This window comes from Rhagoletis zephyria, unplaced genomic scaffold, assembly GCF_001687245.7.
Source record: "Rhagoletis zephyria isolate East Lansing unplaced genomic scaffold, Rhagoletis_zephyria_1.1 Rzeph_scaffold_07275, whole genome shotgun sequence".
Lineage (NCBI taxonomy): Eukaryota > Metazoa > Arthropoda > Insecta > Diptera > Tephritidae > Rhagoletis > Rhagoletis zephyria.
Window position 1 is genome coordinate 7,662 of NW_016164358.1, and position 24,317 is coordinate 31,978.

General features: G+C 34.1%; 1 protein-coding gene across 1 annotated transcript; it reads left to right on the plus strand.

Moving 5' to 3' along the window:
* The first annotated feature begins 23,623 nt into the window (after window positions 1-23,623).
* On the plus strand, window positions 23,624-24,092 carry LOC108374045 (proteasome activator complex subunit 3-like). The gene has a single exon (XM_017630002.1). The coding sequence runs from the start codon at window positions 23,670-23,672 to the stop codon at window positions 24,021-24,023; it is 354 nt and encodes a 117-aa protein (XP_017485491.1). The 5' UTR covers window positions 23,624-23,669; the 3' UTR covers window positions 24,024-24,092.
* Window positions 24,093-24,317: the final 225 nt, after the last annotated feature.

A 24,317-nucleotide genomic window follows, 5' to 3' on the forward strand; every position in this document is an offset into this window, starting at 1 on the left:
AAAGCATAAGGAAGCCACTTAGTTAACTGAATTTTTTAATCGAATACAGTTTTTTTTGTTTCACTTTATATGCTCGTGCTTCCAGTGTTTTCTGTTTATTATTATTTTTTGTCTTTGTTTGCACCACAGCAGCAATTCCCATACAAGTTTTTTTTGTAGTTGTGTAGTGGCATTGAAAATGTATAAAAAGTTTTGAAAACGTGAATGGAGTAAAGCAAATTTAAAAACAATGCAACATGAAACTAAATATTTTAGTTAGTTAAATACAATACAAAATACATATATTTTTGTTAACTCTCAATTATAGAAAACGGCGCCAATAAACTCTTTTAGAATTTCACTCCTTTTGCAATAAAATATGTAAACTGTATGTTATTTGCCAGCCAAATTCACGTCCCATTACAGTCAAGCGCGAAGAGCATTCGCAGATCTGTGAACGATTCATCATTTTCATACCGTCGTAATCTACTTATATGTATAAGCAATTATTCAAACCTTTCGGCTGCTTTTCGTCAACGTGATTTATTTCATAAGCGCAGCGTGCGCCAGGGCGTATGAGTAATGTAAATGTTAAATACGTACAAATTGCTGATTTGCTGCTCATAACGTATGTTTGTCTTTTATGTATTACTGTATCATTCGCACGTTTGCGATGAAATTACGAGCAGTAATTATAGAAATATCTGCGGAGATTTGTAAGTTTCTTTCGATCCGGTTGTTAAGGTGGCGCTTTAGTAAAAATATTTATATTTATGGTGCGACTTTTCAATGAGATAAGAAAAACGTTTGCAAAGAATGTACCCAGTAGATGCCGCTAGAGTCCAAATATTTCAGAAACCTATTTTTGAGAATTGCATTGGCTCATATTTAGAACTAGAGTAGGCTTCAAAATGCTGTAGGCGAAATTGTATGTATATGTCACATTTTTAATTATATCTAAGATTTGAAGAGATGTGTTTTCAAACAGTTAGTCCGATAAATGACGCCTTAATAAAGGTTTTTACACTACCTAACTTCTCTTAGAAATATAATAGATTTTCCGCATATTTGGAGCAAAGGTAGACAAATTTAAGTAAACATTTCTCAAAAAAAAAATTTATTTTAGTGCTTTTATGCTCAGGTTTTGCCACATACGGTAGAATATTCTAAGTGGAATAGACCGACACCTCTGGCTGAAAATAATTCCTTGCAAAACTTAAATTTGTGGCCAAATTTTCTTCTTATTGAAAATATACTCGGATCAATCAGAAAGTAATTGAAAGCAGGTATTTATATTGAGCCGAATTATCATTACTAAATGCACATACATTAATTTGGAGCGTGTAAAAAGCATCCAATTCTTCAGATCTAGCTACCAAATGAATTGACATACATATATAAGTAAAACGAGATTATATAGAAAAATAAATAAATAAAGTTCCCAAAGTTAATATCAATGCGGTTTTATTAGTTAAATAATTATATTTATAAATTTAGTTATAATTAAACGTTTTTATCTTACCCTGGCTTCCAAATGAAGGGTTGATGATATCCCAATAAATCAATCCTTGCAGAAGTAATTATAGGAATCGTTTTCGGCACCTATGAAAACACTTTATAAGGTTTTCAGTGAATTTTCTGGGTTTTAGCCATTCACCCCTTATTTCAACCCTGAATTTAGGGGTTGATGGTATTCTAATAAGCCTTTTCTTAATGTACATTTCATTTACTACTATTTACAACAAAAATTGTATCGATATCGTGATTCGCCTCTGAGATACAGCAAAAAGAAAATCGAAAGGTCATACATTTTTTGAACATGGTCAACTTCGCCCCTCATTTTAACCCCTCAAGTAAAGCGTGTTGACGTTCGCTTTAGTTTTCCTTTAACCGACATAACTTGAACTTTATTCACACAAAAAAATATTGCGCTAGCTCTTTTCCTTCTCGTTATATTAGATTTTAAACAAAAAAAATGTGATTTAGCCCATAGTGCGCCGTTTGATCTCCATAAGCAAATGCAAGTAAAGTAAGATTCATTGCTCGCTCAACACAGTAAATTTGCCACAATCTTCATCCCTTTTTATAATACTCTGGCAAGCATTTAACACAAACCCTGCCAAAACCGCAAAAATACTAAATTTTAATACATAGTATAAAATACGCAGTGCCAAAAATTCTTGCTTGTTAACATCAGCGCAACATAAAAATTTATGCGCAAATAACATTTTATATCAAGTGTCTAGCATGGCCCAGACTAGTAATTATGAGTGATCGAATTTTTGAACCCTGCGCATTGACTTTTGCCTCATTTGACAACATTCATGAAAAATGATAGCCAATAATTTTGACCATAATTTTTCACAAACAGTGATCAATCTCTATCAGACAAATTTGTGATTTTTCCTTTTAATACGAGCAAATATTTTTTTTGCACACGCAAACTAAAATATAAATCGAAATATAATGCAAATATGGGTTGAAAGCATGTAGTTTCGCAGGCAGAACATCGAATAGTTCAAAGTTGACTGCTCCAGAGAACAACAATCACACGAGTTTTTTTATTCTCGCCCCTTTACTGGCACTACTATTTTCACCCACCAATCAACGCTTGTGCATTAAAAATTGTAGACAAAACAACAATGGAAATGCATCATTTTTATTCTACTCTTTCTCATTCGACGTTTACACAAAAATTTAATGGCATGACATCGAACGGAAAGAGTGATGAATGCCAAGCTGGACAATGCATTGGCGACACAAATTATGATTAACTGAAGTGAAAACTTTGCCGCAAGTTAAGGACAACAGAAGTGTTGCTACAATTTTTAATGTCATAATTTTGTGTACATAAGTTTGTTTAGAAAAAAAATTAATTAAGTAAATGGATTAAGCAGACAGTGCACAATGTACAGTGGACAAACACGTGCTGCCACTTGATGACGCCAACTCATGGCGATTTGTGGTGAAGTTGAGTTGCAGTGTAGACAATAGATCAATAAACATATTTGAAGAATATTTATAAGAAACTAGTGAGCGATTGATTGTCACATCTTCTGGCAAAATAATTAAGTTCAAAAAGTTGTCAGAGGCGATAAAGAAGTTTAAATACATTTTATAAGCCAGTAGAGAATTACAAACATAACTATGTGTTTGCTTTCATTCTACTCAGACAAGATAAAAAATCGTTTATTTTTGAAAACATAAAACTTATTTAGATTGATTTTGCGAAATTTTTCGAAATTCAGGCGGATTTCCAATAAAATTTAATGATTTCGGTTTGGATTTCAATCAAATTTCAACGAAGTTCTATCAAAATTCTTGTAAAACGAATGAACCTTTAGATACTAAAAAGTTCAACCCTGCCGGCTGCTTCACTTGAAGTGTCCAAATTCTCTACATAAACAAACGCACACAAATCAGCAAATGTCAAGGTAATCCGAAGAAAGTGTGGTGGAAACACTTAAACAAGTTTTTAAGATTTCGAGGTCGAAATCTCAGATTTCAGTGCAGTGGGAATGTAATTTTAGTCTTAAAGCATTAACAAAAGCTGGGAATATATTAGTGTTGTTGTAAAGCTATGCTAAATTGGAGCACATGTGTTTTGAAATACCGTTACTTTTCTTCAAAACGGAGTATATTATTTTGGTTAAAGTATCAACAAATACTTTCTGCAACCGATTGAAAATGCAAGGCTTTGTTTTCCCCAAATATGCAACCTTCGCAGGATTGAAAACTCACTTGTGAAATACTGCTTGAAAGATAAAAAAAGGACTGTTTTTTTACATCGGATTTTCAGTGAAGACGCTAAATCTAAATGGATGTAAATATTTACTACAAGATTCCTGAACCCAGATAACCCTTGGAATCTTACAACGCGTTGCAATGGATCAAAATTTGGCCTGAAAATTAGGTACCTCTCACTTATTAAGAGATGGAATCCGTAAATTGAATTATTTATGAGAAAAAGCCGTAGCTCCACATGTACAGTGACTCAAACAAGTGTTCATGTGCTAATTTATTTTAATTAACACAATCTTTTGCAAATCTAGATTTTTTCATATTTTTCGTGTTTACAAAAAAAAAACATATAAATAAAAGTTTAAAATTTAATAAAAAAATTTAGAAAAATTCAACACATTTTTATCAAAAGTTCGGGTACTGCTGTACTAAAATTATATGCGCTAAACCTAAACCTGCATTCCGAAAGTTTTCTAAAAAAAATTTACTTCAAAAACATTCAGTCTTATCATGATGGTAATTTTCGCCCGAAATCGTTCGATTTTCGCTTATGTGTATTCACTATGGCCGGCTCAAGAAATTTTGGTTGAATTAGTTTTCGGGCGAAACTCAGAATAAGGTTTATTTTTAACAGAAAAAAAATAAATGAATATAAAAGTAGAAAAACAGATAAATCTCCTTTTTCTAACATTTGTCTTTACCTCTTATACTAATTAGGCTTCATCGCTTTTTGTTCACAAAAGACAATTACATTCGCACAAAAATTTACTGCCAAAATATGTAATCAGTACATACACAGCTTCAAACCATTCCCACTCAATTTACTGTTGATACACTTTTTCAATTCTGAAAGCTTTGCATCAAGCTACTACGAATATATGTAGATACATCTCAACCCACTTTAGGAACTCTCCGCATTTCTATTCTTCCAAATCAACACCCACATTTATTGTTTTATCCTATTTCTCTTTCTCCTTACACCGATTTCATTAAATTAGAAGTCAATCAATGTGTCGTTCTGCGACTAAATAAATCAGCATTAGATCTATGAAAACAAGTATCTACATTTCATCAATTCTATGCGCATAAGATGGATGTGTAATTGAGTCATTGAACTGGGCAGCGAGCAACTGGACAAACATAAGGAAATAAAAGTACAAACAAAGTTCATACATGTAACCATGAGTGTTAGTGTCAATTGCTGACTCAAGTAGCAACAATCACTTAATTTGTGAAGATAGAAAAGAAATAAAGTAAAACAGGCATCAAGTTAAACTGCCCAGTGCGTCTGATGTTGACAGCCTGGACATTGCTCCATAGCTCATGGATGGAAATAAACAAAAAGTTACAGCAAGTTTTGGAGTGAGATGAGAAGGTTTGACTTCCAAGGAAAAAGGTTGAATTCTAAAGAGAAAATTACTTAATTTTACACAAGCAAAAACTTGCTTAGTACGAAATTTAAACAGGAAGCCCTCAGGCCTGATTAAATGTTTGCATGTACATATGTACACGTATGGCTAAGTTTAATCCGAAATAAGTGAAGAAGCGAAATTGTTATGGTCATCTTTATAAATTTGTAATATTTAAAAGTTCGTTCCCAGCCAAATCATCGTGCTAAAAAGTTTATAGCAGATCTCACAATGTTTGAGTTATCAAACCAGACAACTGGGAATTCAAACTATGAAAAACTATACGTAAATAGCCGCTAATTTCGAACGAAATGGTGACTCCGGCAAGCAAACAATAAAAATGAATGTCAACAAAGCATCCAACATCTCTTATTAGTAAACAGTTTTGTCATTACACTTGAGCTACTGTCAATTGCGATTACTTACTTTTTTGTGAAGTGAACTCATATTGGCGTTTTCGTTTATTAGAAGCTTTTGTTTTTCTTTCCTTTCATAGCTTTCCTGTGGGAGTCACATTGTCTCATACCCAGCAGGAAAAATTAATGTGATCAATGCATTTTCCATTGCTTTGCTTTTTTTTGTAAGCATAGCATAGCATAGGTCCATTGCCTATTACTCGAACATGCAAGTAAAAATTTTCTTCTAATATTGGTCGCCACTAGAAATTAAAAAAATTGTAGACAAACCTTCCAAACGAAAATTCGCTAGGATGTCATAAAGTGTTGGCATTAAAGAAAATTAAATTTACAATATTATATTCTATTCCTAGATGTATGCATACTAGTGTGGTCCAAAATAAGTAAAGTCGGAATTTTAATGCTCTTCTCAAAAATGGAATACAAAAAAAAAACAATGTGTGTGGTATCTACAACACAAACTAACAGTAAATGCAGCATGAAGCATAAATTGTAATCCTTCAAACAACAATTTTTAAATGTTACCAATACTGAATATTTAACAAAGATTTAACCAGAAGATTAATTAATGCCTTTGTGTAACTGGCTCTAACAGAACCATTAGCAAGTTATTTTAAGTGCTTTTATTAAGCATAGCGTAGGAATTGATTTTTAGCTCACAAGTATTTGATTTCGTGATTTTCATTTAATTTCTAATGACATTCGTGAAATGTTCTCCGTGTTGATAATAGCCCATTTATCTACATATGTGAGAGCAAGCATAGTTCTGTGTTTAGTTTCTAACTCGAAAAACGAATTCGCAACGAACTTGAACTTGCTCGCTGTTGTTGCATGTATGTAAATCCATACACATACATACATATTGATATAAAAAGTGTCCTGGAAGCATCCTCATTCTCCACTTCGTCAAGGACATAAACAATGCCACAGGCAACCAACTTTCAGCGCAATGTGGTGGCTTATCTTTCAATGCTACATACATACATATGTAAGTGCATATGTATCTACTACACAAAAGTGAAAGAAGCGACAAAGAGGATGCAATCGAGTGAAAGCGTTATATCCTTCGGCTGACTTTTTTCAGCTAACAATAGTTGGTGTTTTGATTAATGATTGTCATTGTTTGAAGATGATGTTCGCCAGCACAATTTAGTGACTTATGTATACAGCACATACATACATATAAAGATGGATGTTTTGCGGTATGCAGAAATACGTATATGTACATACATACATACATACATATGAACATTTGGGTGGCCGACAAAAGTTTGAATTGTTCAGGGTTTCCTCCTAGGATTTTTCTAAATGGAAAAACAGAATACCCGTACTGCGTTAAAGCCTGTAAATAAGTACATCCATGTATTTGTTATATAAGCACAAACGTTTTGAATGCCGTTTGAAACTACGAGGAGTTTAACAAAAAACTTTATTTATAAGAAAAATTTATAGTTTTTCTTCGAAATCCTGATAGAAGTTGAATTTTAACATAAATAAATATGTGTGTATGTACAATTGGGTGGTCCAAAAGAAGTAAAGTCGTCATTTTAAAAATCTCACACTCTAGGATTGTTCTATACCGAAAAAAATATAGCCCGGTTTTTCCCATGTATTTTATATGGGGAAAAAACAATTTTTCGTTGAAATGGTATAGAATTCTTGGAAATCAAAAAATTTCTACCGGAAAACTATATTTCTCTTCAGAAGACTTCCAATAAAAATACTCAATTGTTTATGAAACAATTTTATAATATTAACTATTTTTAAACCCGAGCGCACTTGTGCACAAGGGTATTATAACTTTGTTCACATAACGGTTGTTTGTAACAGGTAAAACGAATCGAGATAGATATAGACAAATGTATATATAAATGATCGGAATGAAAAGAGAAAACGATTATGCGGTGACTGTCTGTCCGTCTGTCTGTGTGCGAAATCGGGCTGTAACCACGCCCACTTCCCATATAACCGTATTTTCGAAAAATGCAAAAACTGCGATATTTCAGTAAATATCAGATGCAAATTGTTGAAAGTTAGTATGCGGAGTAAAATTGTGGTAAAAAATAATATTGTTATGAAATTTTTTGACCCCGCCCACTTATGATGAATTGCTGTATCTCAGTAGCCGCTTCTCCAATCCCTACCAAACTCGGTACGAGGCTTGGGTAGGGTCTAGCTAAGAAATCTGTTGAAAATCTTTGAAATCGGGCAATAACCACGCCCACCTGCCATAAAACGGTAATTTACAGAAACACGAAAACTGCGATAAATCAGTAACTACTGCAGCTAATTCACATAAAATCTATAATTGCAATAACCACTTAGCAGGAAATTATAATATTATAAATTTTTGGATATGGGCGTGGCGCCGCCCACTTATGACCACAAATGTGTATCTCGGTAACCGATTTATCAATTTCCACCAAATTCGGTGCACTTAATAACCTTGGTACGGAAAAGCAATTTGTTGAAAATTATTCAAATCGGACTAAAATTACACCCGCTTACCGTATAACGGTAAATTTCAGAAATACGAAAATTCCGATATTTCAATAACAGAGGACGCCAATTTACTTCAAGTTAATAGTTACAACAATCTCCTAACAATAAATAAGACTGCTATAGATTTTTAGGAATTTGGCGTAGCACCGCCCACTTTATGACTACAAAGGTGTACCTCGGTAACCACTCAATCGATTTGTACCTAACTAGGTTCAATTATATCATTAAGTCTAACTCTGGATATTACCGAAAATCGGGGGATGCATTTCTTAAACTTCAATTTATTAATTAGAAGTCTTCGAAGTTCGGATTTTCTTAAATGTGCATCGCTCTAAAAAAAAAACTCCGTACTTATTTTCCATTGGAATTATAAAATCTATTACGTTTTAAAAATTCCGCCAAAATATTTCCAATTTAAAATACCTCCGAAAATTAAGTTTTTAAAACTATTTTTAACAAAAAAATCACTTCAGATGATAGAAGAGTTTAAGCTTAAAAGACCTGCAAAAAATGTTTAGAAATTTTACCAACGGAGTTTAAATAATGCGATTCTTGCAAGTATTTTCAAATCGGTCCCTGACTCGTATGTAAATCTTAATACATTTCAGAAATATTTTGGCGAAAGTCGTAAAGTATAATAAATTTTATAATTCGGATGGACAATAAGAAAGGATTTTATTTAGAGTGATGCACCCTAATGGACATATAAGGAAATCCGCACCTCGACGACTTCTAATTAATAAATAAAAACACTAAAACATCGTCGATCTAAAGGCAGTTTCTTTCGTGTTGTTTCCAAAAACGTGATGTCGAAGAAAATCATTTATGCTGCAGAATATATTTATGAGCGATTGTCGATTTAGAGAAAGAGCGAGAATACTTTTGGAGAGTTGGTCATCAGGCATTTAACGAACCAATGTTGACCACAGATAGCTTTCGTCCTGTGCCAACCGTATATGAAATGTACAAAAAGCTTGACATGAGAGCACATAGAGTGACCAACTGGAATCTTACAGTGGCTACACACGAGGAACATATCCGTGCACATGCTCGGCTTGCGGTGAATGTTCGTCGTTTGTAAGGCAGTTCACGAGCATGCTCGCAAAAAATCAAAACATTTTGAAAACTTTAAAAAGTATATGCACTCCAGGCAAAACTTCGTCAACCTGGCACTTATTATTAACTGACCAACGTGATAATTTATTTGATTTATTTGAATATGTATCCCAATAAATTTTGAGAGTTAACTTGCTAAATCTGCACAAGCTCTACGCAAAACTTTTTTAATTCCAAAAACTGGTTTTTGTTTTGAAGAAACAAAACTTAATCTTTTCTTTTAAGTTTATGGATGCCGTTATAGCTTTGTTCACCTCACTCTGTGTAATTTTTCAGCCTGCAAGACATTGGGTCTCATGCATAAAAAGCTGCGACGCGATTTTTTGTACAAATTCTTGAGCTTAAACTCACTTGAGCAAAAATAGAGTCTGAGCTTAAGCTCACTTTTTATGCATGAGGTCCACTGTCTGCAATAAAATAAAAATCAGAGTCGCGCCATTCGACAGATCCGAGTTCGAGTCCTCGGTCAGCGGAACTTTTTTTTTGTATGGTTTTAAAATTTTCAATCTTAAAAAGGCTTTGTGCGCAGGTTTTTTGTGTCGAAAAATAAACAAGTAATTTTTAAACAAAAACAAAACCGACTTCAATTCTCATATAAAACTTTAAGAGTGCCGTTAATTTCTGCATTACTCAATGAGCAGATCTAAACCAAATTAGTATGGAACCACCTCTGAGATATAGAAATCGGTTAACGTGGTCCACAGTTATGCGGTAACATACATAAAAAAAAAATTCAGACGAATTGATAACCTCCTCCTTTTTTTGAAGTCGATTAAAAAGAAGATATTTGTTTAATACGAAGATATATGTATAATTCATTTCAGAATGTTAGACGGTTATCGCCATTCGAGTTGAGTTCCAGTCATCTCTCCCTGCGTACCTCTATTATCTATTACAATATTTATCCACGCTACATTTAATATCTATACTAGTTAAATAAATTTTATGATAATAATAATAATAATAATAATAGATTGGCGCTTACACATATGTTAGTGTTTGGCCGAGCTTCTCCTCCGATTTGTGGCGTGCGCCTTGATGTTGTCACACAAAGCGGAGGGACCTACAGTTTTACGCCGACTCCGAACGGCGATTGTATTTTTATGAGAAGCTGTTTTTCATGGCAGAAATACACTCGGAGGTTTGCCATTGCCTGCCGAGGGACGACCGCTGTTAAGAAAAAACCTTTTTCTAATTTTTTTGCGATGTTGCTTTGACCAGGGCTTGAACCCAGGTGCTGGTGAGTGAAAGCGCGCACTGCTTACCACCACACCACAGCGGCCGACAAGATGAGTAAATGGATAAATTATGACAGTAGTATGCCTAAAATAGGAACTAGTGTACATACATGTTTCTCTAAATCATTCACTTTTTCACTTTTCGTCGTTTGAGTCGCGCTAAAAAAAATTGCAGCAATTTGGTGTGTGCTGAAAAACTCGTTGATATTGTTGCTGTTGTCCTTCGACTTCTTCTATTCCCCACTTGGCTTCGGGCCTTGAATTTTTGCTCTTCCATCATCATTGCATAGAGATAACTATCTATGGACTTACATACATATGTACATCATATCTGTATATTTTTAGAACGCCGCTATTGTTATCGCTAAAGGTCATCAATGTTTATGGTCAGTCGTAATGACAACAATAAACGAATTGCTTATATCAGCAAAAGAGTAAGGGGAGAGGAGAGATGAATATAAAACACTACAGAAAAAGATACATAAATGCAAGAAGGCGGTATTGTGCAGCTGTTACAGTTCAGTCATGTGTAGGATAATCAAAAAAACAGAAAGAATCAAATATGTAGTATCAAAACGACCGCAACTGATGAGAGTTATGCTGAAGGTCAAAATATGTTTTTATCGCCAAAAAAGAATCACTGCAATCACCAGCAACACCAGAAACCTTCATTATAAAGTAGTGTAAGAAGTAGAAGCAGCGACATGACCAATGCCAACATTAACAACTTTTTTGTTATTCCTCATTCTCATCCAAAAACTTGCAGTGAAATCTAATATCAACTGTGATTCTGACCCCAATTTGTTCACCGTGGCTCCATATCGCATCACAGTTGTCTTTTCTCACAATCTACGATGTGCTATAGAAAGTGTAAAAAGCATTTCGCTGACAAATAAATGAAGCAGTCATTTGAAATAGCCCATCAGGGATGGCCGATGCTCGTTAGGATTTTTTTTTTTTGTTTTGGTTAGTACACAATTGTTCTGCAAAAATATAGATGAGTAAATGGATAAATTCTAGCAAGTAAACCGAAGAAAAGTTTCGTTTTAAAGATTGATAAATTAGCCGGGTTTGTCTGTGTACACGCAATAACGCCCATTCTAGCATAGCAATTACTTTTCACGTCCACCCGAAACTAAACGCAATTGTGGCTGTACTAATGTTTATTTCTCCACTCTTATCCTCCATCTTATTAAGCCTTGTCAGCTCTAAGCTCCCCTTGGCTATATTTTGTCACTTCACTGACCCTGGCACAGACCACACTCTCACACTTGGGTAATTTCAATCTCTATTTTATCGCATATCAATTTCACATTCTAAATACGTACATATGTACACCCCACTTCACTGGAATAGGTACACATTTTAGGCATCGGAGAAGTTTCTTTTTTGTCTCATTTTGTTGAATGATTAATTTCGAAGAAAAGTGGTGAAAACGAAAAAAACAGCTCTAAATTCTTAAAAAGGTTTTAAGTGCGATTTTAATAACTTTGCTATACACATATACGCATACTTGTGCCTATTCAATCAAGTGAATCAAAATAATAAGCATTATTTTCGTGTAGTTTGATGGAAAAAAATCCAAAGCAATAAACGTGTTTTCTCCATTTTCACCATTTTTGTTCGAAATTAATCATTCTTCGAAATGGGATCAAAAAGAAAGATCTCCGACGATCACAAGTCCAGATATAACCTCAGATCTTAGGAAAAAATTTGCGTGTATTCAAGTGAAGCGGATTGTACATATATGTATGTATACATACTTATGAATTAATATGTAGTTGTGCACACAAGACTTGACACCTTGAGGTTGACCATCAGTCAGTGGATTGAATGTCAGTTTCGGACTTTTGGTTCAGAGATAAGCGGTAAACCGAATGGATATATGTAGATATGTATGTCTAATATGAAAAATTAATGGAGCACATGAATAGATAAATGCAGTTCCTGATTTTTATGGAATTACATAAATTGGAAGTATGTAAAATTATGATTGGTGTCGTTATTATTCTCGCATTAGGGAATAGTTGGATGTTTGAAATAAAGGATGCATAGTTTTAGTAGCAGTAAATATTGCATTTGAAAGTAAAAATACGTGGCGTACGCGAGAGGTTTAAGAAAGCGTATTTTCAAAAATATTTTTTAAGAGGGTTACCATATGTTTAGAAATTAAACAACAAGTTAAATTAAACAAGTAAGAGCAGCGCTGTCTTCGGCTATGCCGAAGGCTTCATACCTTTCATGAACATCTGCAAATTTTACTTTGACAGATTACTGCTTTTGAATACATCTGCATACATCGATAGAGGAGTTACATACTTATATAAAAAATCGCATCTAAACAATCAGAGGTGTGGAAGATATACTTTATGATTTTCACTGCTACGTGATCGGTATGTAAACCGGTAACACAATTTATTGGGTTTAGTTTCCTACATAAAGAAGATATATGGCAAAAATTGGTATCTGAACAATCAGTGCTATAGGAGATAAAGCTTATATATACAGCATAGATTTTGACGATTTTCTCAGTAGAGTTTGTATTATTATTTATAAAATATCTTCGAAATTTATCGGTTTTGGCTGTTCAAATAAAGGAGTTTTACAGTAAAATCCCATATTTGAAGAATTAGATGTATGGAAGATATGTGTTGTAGTCATCCGATCCTTGTTATTTTCACTGTAAGTCTTCTGTTGATAATGAGTGAAAACAGCGCGAAATTTTACTTTTCCTAGCTACATAAATGGATGAATTATATTGAAAAAGCTCATATCTGAACAGTCAGTTGTATGGGAGCTATAGGTTATAGTGACCCGATCTTTGTAATTTTTTCTGTTGATAATGGGTGCAAGTATTGCCAAATTTCATGTTCGTAGCTGCATAAATGGAGAAGTTATAACTAAAAATCTCATATCTGAACAATCAGTTGTATGGGAGCTATATGTTATAGTGGTCCGATTCTTCCGGTTCCGACAAATGATTAATACATTATAAAAATACACCTACCAAATTTGATCCGAATATCTCGAAAACTGAGAGACTAGATGGCATACAAACAGACGGACAGACAGACAGACGGACAGACGGACAGACGGACAGACGGACATGGTTAAATCAACTCAGCTCGACGTTCTGATCATATAAGTATACATTTTAATGGGTCTATCTCTTTTTGTTCTGGTACTTACAAACATCGGACCAAAGTTATAATACCATTTCATGCTCATGAAAGGTATAAAAATTGGTATTGGTATATAACGAAAGAGCTTGAAGAAAGCCTTATTTGAAATATTTTTGAGCTAAATGGAATATTTTAATATGGGTGTCAAATAAGAAGGGTTTAAGAAAGCTTTATTTCGGAAAAATAGGGTTGCCTCTTATTTAGAAACTCAAAATCAATTTAATTAACAGGACGAAAAATATTTAAATATGGTTATCAGGCGACAACATTTTATTTCAAAATATTTTAAGGGTTGCCAAGTGGTGAGAAATTCAAAGTCAATAGAATTAGCAATTTAAAATAAATGCATACATACATATGTGCTTATTCTATTTCGCTACAAGAGAATGGGGACCAGCTTTAAAAATGCTGTTAAATGTAGCAATGCAATATATTTCGAAAATGCGGTCAAAATGTCAAATTTCAGAAAGCAGGTAAATGAGCAGTCACACCTTGCATGTAAAGTGTCTTTCGAAAGAGGTTTTTTTATATCCAAAAGGCGAATTTCAGACTGCTTATGCAGCACGAGCAAGTTGAAATATATTTCCGAAACCGATTTGCGCTCTCTCAATTGCAGTTACATCTTACAACTTTTATTTCTGAAACTGCTTTCGAAATAAAATTTCTCTTTCTCAATTTCACAGCGAATTGCGTGGAAAAGTTGGAAATATTGCCGCGTTTGGCACGCTCTTTACTGTCAAAATTCGAAAGCGAAAGTCTACTTTCCCGCGTTAAGATTTGCAGAAATGACTTTCGTAAATGAAAATTGCAACGAGAAATAGTTTCAACTAGCTCGTGCAGCATAGATCTGCCAGCTATCCTTAGCTATGAGGTGCCACATTGGGGATAAAAAAGTGCCAAAAAAGGTGTCATTCTTCTTAATCCTTCCCATTACCAATTAAATAAGAAGCCCATTTCTAAAATAAAAGAGCAATGCCAAAATAAGATAAACCAGTTTTTGTAATGAAGTGTTTCTATTTTTCAAAAGTGTTATTTTGGCACTTTCCGCCAAATTGAAAATTTAGTGCCATTTGAAGTACAATAAGGCAAAAATGGCACGGTTTGAGCCAAGTTGGCAGGCCCGGTGCTGCGCTAGCAGTTTTCTTTTGTTTTGAAAGTGTTCTCAAACCAATGGAGTATTTCCGTTTGACGCTATTTTTTGGGGAATTTTAGTACATATGTATCTTGACCGAATTTCGGGCTGGTATCTTCATACTTAGACTATGCCCAAAAAATAAATTTATTGCTCATATTGCAATGCAGCAGTAATGCATAACACTAAACGGGGTTTTCTAACACTATTTCGTTAAGTGTTACTAAGGCATGTGAGTAAAAAACCACTTAACGCTAATAAAGTTTGCATATGTTTAAGCTGACGTCGCGTTAAAAAGTATTTACGAACGCACACACATTGTATTATTGAAGCTAAAAAGTGAACTTCAAGGTTCGTCGGGCTAACAAAAAGCAATGGATAAAATGCGATAAATAAGGAGCGTAAATGCCAAATCAATAAAAAGCACTCACTAGAAAACGCGCACAACTAAGTTGACAGTCAAGGGGTGAACATTTTAAAATAGTAAATATGGAAAAGGCTAAAAATAAAAAAAAATCAATGAAATAATCGGTTTCGGTTATTGACATGACCACGAATACAAATATTATTAAGAAAGGATAATCGACTGTCTCAGCAGATAGATACACGTTTGCATGTATGTATACAAGGTGCTCTACACTGCTGACGTTGCCTTCACACACGCTTGCCAAGTGTGATTCGTTAATATGTGGCGCGATCCATACCAAAACGGACGGGGTTCACACTTCATGTGTTTCATTTGTTTCAAATTTTTAAGGTTGATGCAGAAACATAAATAATAAATAAATATGAAATTTGACCTTGATTAATACATTTTAATAAACTTTACAGCAGAAAAACAAATCGATTTAATAGTTTTCCAAATATCTCGAGAGCGGGGCGAGGAAAAATCTGAAAAATATCGCATATACACAGATCAAAATTTTGTATGAAAAGAAATATTTTTTTCTTGAAAAAATTTTCACATACAAATTTTTTGATTAAAAAAAAAAATAGTTTTTGAAAATGTGCCATCTAAAAAAAATCACAATGGTAGCTCTGAGTATTGCGCAATATTTAAGCATAGTATTACGGGGTGCACTCTACAATGATTTGAGTCTTGATAAAACCATTACAAGGTAAATTCATTCTCTCAACTCGTCGGCCATGATTTTTTTTCTGACGTTTGCAAGCATTTTAAAATCATATAAAATTTAAAACAAAAAACCTAAATTGTATACAATTGTTGTTGTTTGAGATTGAATATAAGAATGTGTGTGTGAGTTTGAATTTTTAATTTTTAAAATATATTCCTAGCAAACGTCAGACTGCCTATCGTTGGTCTTACCTTGTTATGTTTTTATCATGATTTGAGTTATGATGAGTATGCAGTTTTGTAGCCCATTAAATTCTAGTATAATAAAGCCGTCTGCATAAAAAATACTAAAAATCAGCGCAATTTTGCAGTAGCTTAAAACTTGCACTTGGCTAAGCATTTATGGTTTAATGAACTGGTTAACCTTAATAGAATTTAGTACGGAAAACTATGAAAGCTGTCAAATTTAATTTACAACAAGATATTCTCGTACAGAAATGTTTAAAAAGTGTGTTGAATAACAAAGGCACTTAATGTGCGGAGTGCCTAAGAGTGCTAATGGGTGTATGAACAGTTTGCTTATTTTCGGCATCTACGTCAAATACTAAAAAAATAATTGTTTTCATCGTTAGTCTAGGCATAACTTGGTGAAAAATTAAATTTGTATTATGATTTGCAACTGTCAGGCCACTGAAAGCTAATTTGTCATTATTTATTTATTTTTTTTTTTGCGCCTACGTTTACTCATCATTGTGCTATTTTTTAGAATTTATTTGATTACGCAGTCTTTTAGCCCATTAAATTTTAGAATAACAAAGTGCAACGTTTTTGTTTCTAACAAAATTTCTTGTTTCAGACCAAATTTGTTCCACTTGTTGGGTAAGACTTCTTCTACAAATAGAGGTAGGCGTGTTTGTATCTCAGAATGAAAACATTTTCCTAATTTCGAATGTTGTGCCGACCTATGTAGCATCGAACCTTGGTTTTACTAAGCGATAGTACTCCGTTCAGTTTTCTTAAATTCAAAATAGCTGGTCTTATTTGGCTGATAAATTTGCAAAAATTTTAAGTTTTATTTAATTTTGTATATATTGGCTTATGTCTTTTAGGTTATTTATTACCAAGCATCTGGATCTTTTTTGTCGGTCCATGGTTGTACTTATTAGTGTGTTTTCATTTAACGCTCTTGTGCTCCCTTTTAAAGTGTATTCATAAAAAAAAATAAGCAAATAATTTTACCTTAAACAAAGATTTTGGTGCACCCAATATAGTACATATGCAAGCATATAATCGAACAGAAGCGTAAAAACTAATACCCTGTTCGTGACTTTCACCCTGTCAATTCACTTTCGAACGAACGTAGAAAATGTTTGACAGGCCAATCATTAAGTTGAAATGTTAAAAGTGTGAGTCAACAACTAAATAAATAAGTACAGTAATCTCCGCTTAGCTGATTCCCCTGCTTATTTGAATCAACTGCCGCTCAAAAAACTATTGTATACATGTAAATTTTCCCGTATAACTGAACTCGATTAAGTAATTGGTTAAAAGATCTGTTATCGAAAAGAAACATACCTTTAATTTGCCCTGATTAATTGCAAGTATACATATACATATATCTGCAATACTAAATATGAATTGATTTGTTCCTTATATTTTTCCACGAGCATTGGTTTATTAATTCTCGTATAATTGAACCAACAACTTTGCAATTTGTCAAATTCTATACCACCAATTACGTTGTCCCAAGACATTACGTGGTTATCCTTAAAAAATCGCGAAGAAACCTACTACCTTTATGCAGCGACCGCGAACGCGTTCCAGTTTTGTCGAGTTTTGAACGAAAACAAAACGGTATGTCAAGAACGTTCAAAAAAAATATCCAAATGGAAAAAAGTATTGAGAGCAACGGGTACAAAATGAGAACAAACGGTTCGGGAACGCTTCCGTATGAAACAAACTACGATCAAAGCTCTCAGAAACGTTCTGAGAAAGAACAGAATGAGAACAAAACTGTCGGGAACATTTCCAATTAGAACAAAATAGCAACAAAAGTATCGAGAACAAAACAAGAGCAAAAGTTTTGAAAACTTTCCCTAATTTAAATCGAAAATTTTTCGAATTCAGTTTTTAAAGCAAGAGAAAAAACTAAAACAGAGCAGAGAAAATATAGGAAAAAAGAAATAGCGGTGAACTGTCAAAATCAATTATGAATCTTCTGTGTAAATATAGTAATCTGCATTCGGCATTTGCAGAGCGTGCAACCTAAATCCCTGTTCTCTTGGAAACTTAACTTTAAATTCATTTACGATTAAATTCATTTCTTGTTTTATCTGCCATATAGTATAAATTGTTGGTGTAGTATAAATTTGTTGGTAATTGACAAGGTAATTTCACCTGAGTACCTTAGGGATGAAGTACTTAATTCGGTTTTAAAATGAAGTGTTGTGAATTATATTACTACAAACATTCAAAAAGTTAAACTTTTGTTTTTGCAATGAAACTCAGTAAAAAGTTATACTAGAAACCACCGATTTGGTTCTTAATAATATGCCTAAGCTTTTTTCATTGACTACGAGCCACCCTACTGTGCTGATACATAAAGTTAAATTTCGTTTAAGAGCATAGGTGAGTTGAGCTTTGAACTGTACTTAACAGAATGGCTGCCATAGTTAACCCCAACTGCATGCATTCGACACAATTTGCAAGTATGTACAAACGTTGGACGAAAACAAACAGACAAATATATAAGTTCAAAAGGTGTTGAACTGTTTGCAGAAAGTATTTCAACTACATATCTATGGAGATATCTGGTCGTATGTGTGTGCATGATCAATATGACAGTGCACGCCAGTGGGTTGCGTTCATCTTAATATTAGTGTTTTGGGATAATCTCTGAAACGTGATGGGACATATTCGTTCGGTATAACTTTTAATTTAGTTTGTAAAGTTTTTATGAGTTATTTAATTTCCCCAGTCATGTATGTACAAATCGCATACCCTCTTCAAAAAAGGCATAACTCAAAAATCAGATCCGGAAATATAGCTGCTTGTGGATCGTGCGTAGTTTGCTAGTTAGAAAATATAATCATGAAGAAATATTCGCAGTTGAAGATAAATGTTACTAATTCTTTTATGTAAAAAAATCAACCTACATTTTTTTGGAGTTGTGACTCTTTTCAGGAGGATATGCGATATGTAAAAAATTGTGCGAAAGTGTAAAGTAAAAGTTAGATGTCACTGCACTTTGTTGGGGTATTAAAAATTAAACGGTTGTATTACGCTATTTTTAATCACATTTAATAAGGCATATGAATTTTGTGAAATGATACAAACATAAAAACATCATTTTTGTCGTCATTCATTTAGTACTCTAATGAGAGGCAACATTGAATTAACTGCTGTAAAGTCAGGAAGAAAAGGGGGAAGGAGGGTGTATTAGCGGTATCAGGGCGCGCTTTATTTCAGTATTTTGTTAATTAGGCAACGAAAATATCATAGATGTACGAATGTAAAAGCCCTGTTTCATATAATGTTCGCATCCCATTGGCGTCGATTCACGAAATCACAGTGATTGCGCATGAGTGATGAATTCCCAAAAGGGGTTCATATAAGGTGTTGGTTCGTAGTACCAAAAAGTAATACATGCAATAAGTGATTCTCTCCAAGCCAAAGAAGGGATCCCTTGACCAGATAGTACTTGCACGAAGCTCATCTGTAGTAAATGTAGTCCACAAGCAGTCAAAGGTGCTCTCACTTTTTCCTTAGGTGCATTACCCGGCCAGCTTATCTGCCATACAGTTTTATGCAATAAATATCGCCGTGGCCCGAATTACTCTGATATAAAATACCCAGACACAACCGAAAGAGAGGTCACGCATTCCCCAACTAGCGCACCGTCGGCGAGCCCAAACCGCCCTGATTGCCGCCTGGTCTTGTCGGAGTGACTCAAAACAGCAACCAATCGATTACTTCACTGGATAATACTATAGTGATCTGAAAACCTTATTTTAAGCTCCATGGAACCATCTACCGACTCTTCGGTCAAGCTTCGACCCATCCATGTAAAAGTCGACCGGTGCCTCCTTGCAACCACTGCATGTCGTTCACTAATACCTAGAAGAGTAGATTAGCTGATGCGTTATTCACTATTTCATTGGCTTCCACGACAGATTCTTGCCTAGAATCAAGTCAAAGTAAAACATGCTTGTCTCCAATTGAGTAAAGAGACGCTTGGGATATCTTATAATTCCTAGTTCATAGGACAAGTTGCATATTATTAGGCTTTGAAGAGAGTCCACTTTTCGCATACCACTTAGTCACCTGGTTCAAATACTCCTTTCTTATTACCTCTCTTCTGCCACTTATTTAAAAATACCCCAAAGACTCTATGGTGTACCCTTTTTAACCTACGCTTGATTTTGCCGGGTTTAGCCCCAAGCTTAACGAAAATTCTGGCGAATTTGACCCACGATGTCGAGAAAGGCACCCACAGTAATGGCTTAATGTATTAAGGCTGGTTTTATCATGTCAATCAGCTTCTTCAGGGTTTTCAGCAATAACGAAGAGAGAACGATTGGCCTGATTTCCTTGGTAGAGTTGTGAGAGAATTTATTGGCCTTATAAAATAGCTTTATATGGAAAAATTTCGCATGTAACTTGAATTTTGTTTTTTATACCAATTACATTACCTACCACTGTTCTTAGTAAAAGCTACTGCATCTTATTGCGAAGTTCTATCCTATCAACGATTTTATTCTTTTACTCGCTTCCCGCGCAAATTGTCTTCTTAATTTAGTTTTACTTAAACGTTTTTAGATTACTTGGAAAAAGCACAAAACGACTGAGAAGCCAAATTAGGCAGCTGCATCTCCAAAGCAAAAATAAAATATACACATACATATATACATGCATACTTAAAATAAACCCGAAAATTAAAGCACACAATGTATTACATACAAAATGGCAACAGCTGCATTTAACAATTGAAACGAAAATCACTTCTCTAACTTAATTAATTTTCAAAAGCTTTGCTATATAATGAATCAAGTAACACGATCACGGTAAAAAGCAACAATATTAACAAAAATACTAACAAAACAATATTGCAATTGTTGAAACCTCGAAAGCCATCATCGCTCACAACCTCCTGTGTTGGGTAATTGGCAGTGAACAACCACATCTCTTAATCGTCCTTGCTCCTAGGCTTTCCCTACTCACCGACATTGGCAATGGTCAAACCAGAAAGAAAGCAAATGCACAAAGTTCAACTGCAGATACCCCCCGTCGCTGCGTTTGACATTCAAAAACGAGCAAACATTTAGATGCTTTTATAAAAGTTTGTGTGACAGTCTTACGAAAATGAAGCCATTGCGTGCAGCAGCAGGCACCAATAGCAAAAAGAAACAAAATAGTAAAAGAATTTGATTACAATAACCCGTACTTAATAAGCGAAAAAAGGTGAAGTGATAAGGCGATGCAACTTTGCTAGCGAATTTGGGCTATCGCTCATTTACTAAAAAGACTGTCATAAATATTTAACTAAAAAAAAAACTGGACTTTTTAAGGAAACGATGCAGAATTTCACGTTATAATTATTATGCTTCATATTGTGGAAACATCTCGTGCTAAAATATTGTGAAGTTTCCGTGTTTGAGACATTCTTTTTTTGCGCTTTAAAACATTAAGCGCGTCTGCTGAAAAATCTTTTTTTTTCGTTATTCGTTATTCGGTAGTATTTTTTTCTGTTAAAAGATAGAGTAGTTACGATTAAAAATGGTTTCGATTTAGCTTTCTTTGATTCCAAATACACACATTTGGTTTTGCCTTTTTATCTTTAATAAAAATAAAAATAAAACTATGGTAATGTTTAAATATTTAGGATATGATTCAGAAGCGGCTTATAGAAGAGAAGAGGCTTACTGCCAAACTGGTGTTGGAGAAATTCAAAGCAACTTTTTCGGCCAACGCATTTTCGGAGACAATAAGGGGCGTTAATAAAATAGGGAAATATATATACTGATGTATATAGAAATCGATAGAAATCATTGGGCTAAGCATTACGGTATATTTTATTTTTGGGGGAAACAACTACAAGAGTTACCAAAGGACAAAATTTTCAAGATAAAATACCTCGAAAACCAATGCGTGCATTTTAAAAATGTTGATGTCATTCGATATATTGCACAAATTTATAAAGTTTTTCCAAAAATCGAATGCATGTAGCATTGGGTTTTGAGATATTTTGCTAAAAAAATCCTAAATTGACCTTTAATAACTTTTGTAGTTGTTGATTCCTCCGAAAATAAACTATCTTTACCGTTTCGCTCATCTCAGTTTGGCAAAGTTTTAATTGTAAAACTTAAAAAAAGTTGAGCAAAAATGTTCTTCTTAGGCTAAAAACTTCGGCCGATTTTTTGAAGAATCCTTAGTTAAAAAAACAAGCTTGAAGCAGAAGTCGGACAAGTTAGAAACTTGGAGTTATACCAATTTTTCTTTTATTATGAAACTAGGGAATATTTTTTTTTTTCGTTTTTATCCTATTTTTCCTTTTTTTCTTGCCTTTTCCTTGTTTATAATTTTTAGTTCCTTTTCTTGCCGCAGCTTTGTAGCCCATTCAATTTATAAAGTGCAAATTTTAAGCATCTAGGACTAGCTAGGNAAAAAAAAAAACCAACAGCAAAAATAATGAACTAAAGAAAACTAGCCAAAACATGCCGAAATGTCGCGTCCCAGTTTTTATTTGGGCCACTGTAAAAGATAATTATATTTCGAAATCAAAATTGACTGATTTTAAATGGAGCCTGTGGCTGCGTAAATAGTAGAAAAAATTTCGTGATATACATATACGTAAATAAGCATAAACGCGTAAATATGTACTTTCTCGCATAAATATGTATGTCTTTGAAAGTTTTCTGGTTTTACCTGTCATATTTTGGTTGCTTCCAAGCCATTTGTTTATACGTTCTCACTTCCGGAGGAATTCAACATTTTAAGCAGGAGCCTCCCGGCAATTGGCCGACTGCACACATTTCCGTTGCCGGCGGCTGTAGGAAAATTACAATAAGCACCAAGCCGGTCGCAGGAAGCATATTAAACTGAACGATTATTATATCCCGATACGCTACACACTTTGCGCACTTATCACGAATTTATTCAAATATTAGAAACTCTAATAAAGTTTAAAATTTCACTTTCAACTTTGGATAGCAGAATGGCTGCGAGACGCTGCAGATTTTACCCGCAATGGATGCTTATTTCATTACACACTATTATTTTTATAAACAAAACATAAAAGAACACCTGAGCTTCACTTTCTACACATTTTCCACCATTTTTACTTATATTAATTTTAGTTTTTACTAAATTTAAGCACTTTGAAATTTGCACACATTTTTTCCACGCGAAAAATAGACGCTACTAAAATAGCGGTAGTTAAATGTCAAACGCAACGACAACAACAACAACATCCTACGCTGACAGCAGAGGAAGTAATCTTTAACTTAGCAAAGCCACGCACCGGTGCATGGTGCTATGTGCATTTACGTTTTCTGGCACTTTAATCAAATAATGGGAACAATTGTGAACAATTTTAAGTCTCGTACTACCCTATAGATGTCCGCGTCCGCACATTTGTAGTTAATGCACTTACCAACGTCATCGCAGAAATTTCCAAGCAAATTGTGTGTTTCAATACCGGCTCACATTTGTGTCACCTTGTTCCGTTCGGCAACGCTGTTTGTTTCGCTAAAACAAAACGCATATTGCCACATTTTGACTTGCAAATCTAAAACTAATTGCATAGACTTCCNTCGGCCAGAGAGTGCAATTGAATAACTGAATTATAAATTATTTTACTATTCCAGCCAATTTGTTAAAAATGTGGATTTCATTTTTAATACCGAAAATCGAGGACGGCAACAATTTTGGCGTATCTGTGCAGGAAGATACACTTGCTGAAATACAAGCAGTAGAATCTGAAGCAGCTGCATTCTTCGACCAAATTTCACGTTATTTTCTGTCCCGTGCCAAAGTCGTTTCGAAAGTGGCCAAATATCCACATATCGAAGATTACCGGCGTGCGGTGATGGAGTTGGACGAAAAGGAGTACTTAAGCTTGTGGTTGGTTGTATGTGAGGTGCGAAATCGTTATTCATCTCTGCATGATATAGTCATAAAGAACTTGGAGAAACTGAAGAAGCCACGTTCATCTAATGCCGATAGCTTATACTAATCAAAGGCAAAGCAGATAAAAGCTAACGTATTACATCCACAAATTAGAAAAAATAAAAATAAAATAAAAGCATGGAGGCATGCGAAATAGTGTAACAGTTGCGAACAGGATTGAAGGTGTGTCGAAGCGCAGCATCAGGTATTGAAGGATTTAACTGTCGGCAAACATTTGGTAGAAATTAGGGTTTAGCAGAAAAATATGCAATACGCGATGACACTGCTTGAAATACCTGGAAACATTAAAACAAAATCAGCTCTATAAAACAGTTATTATCATAATGCTTGAATTTAGTCA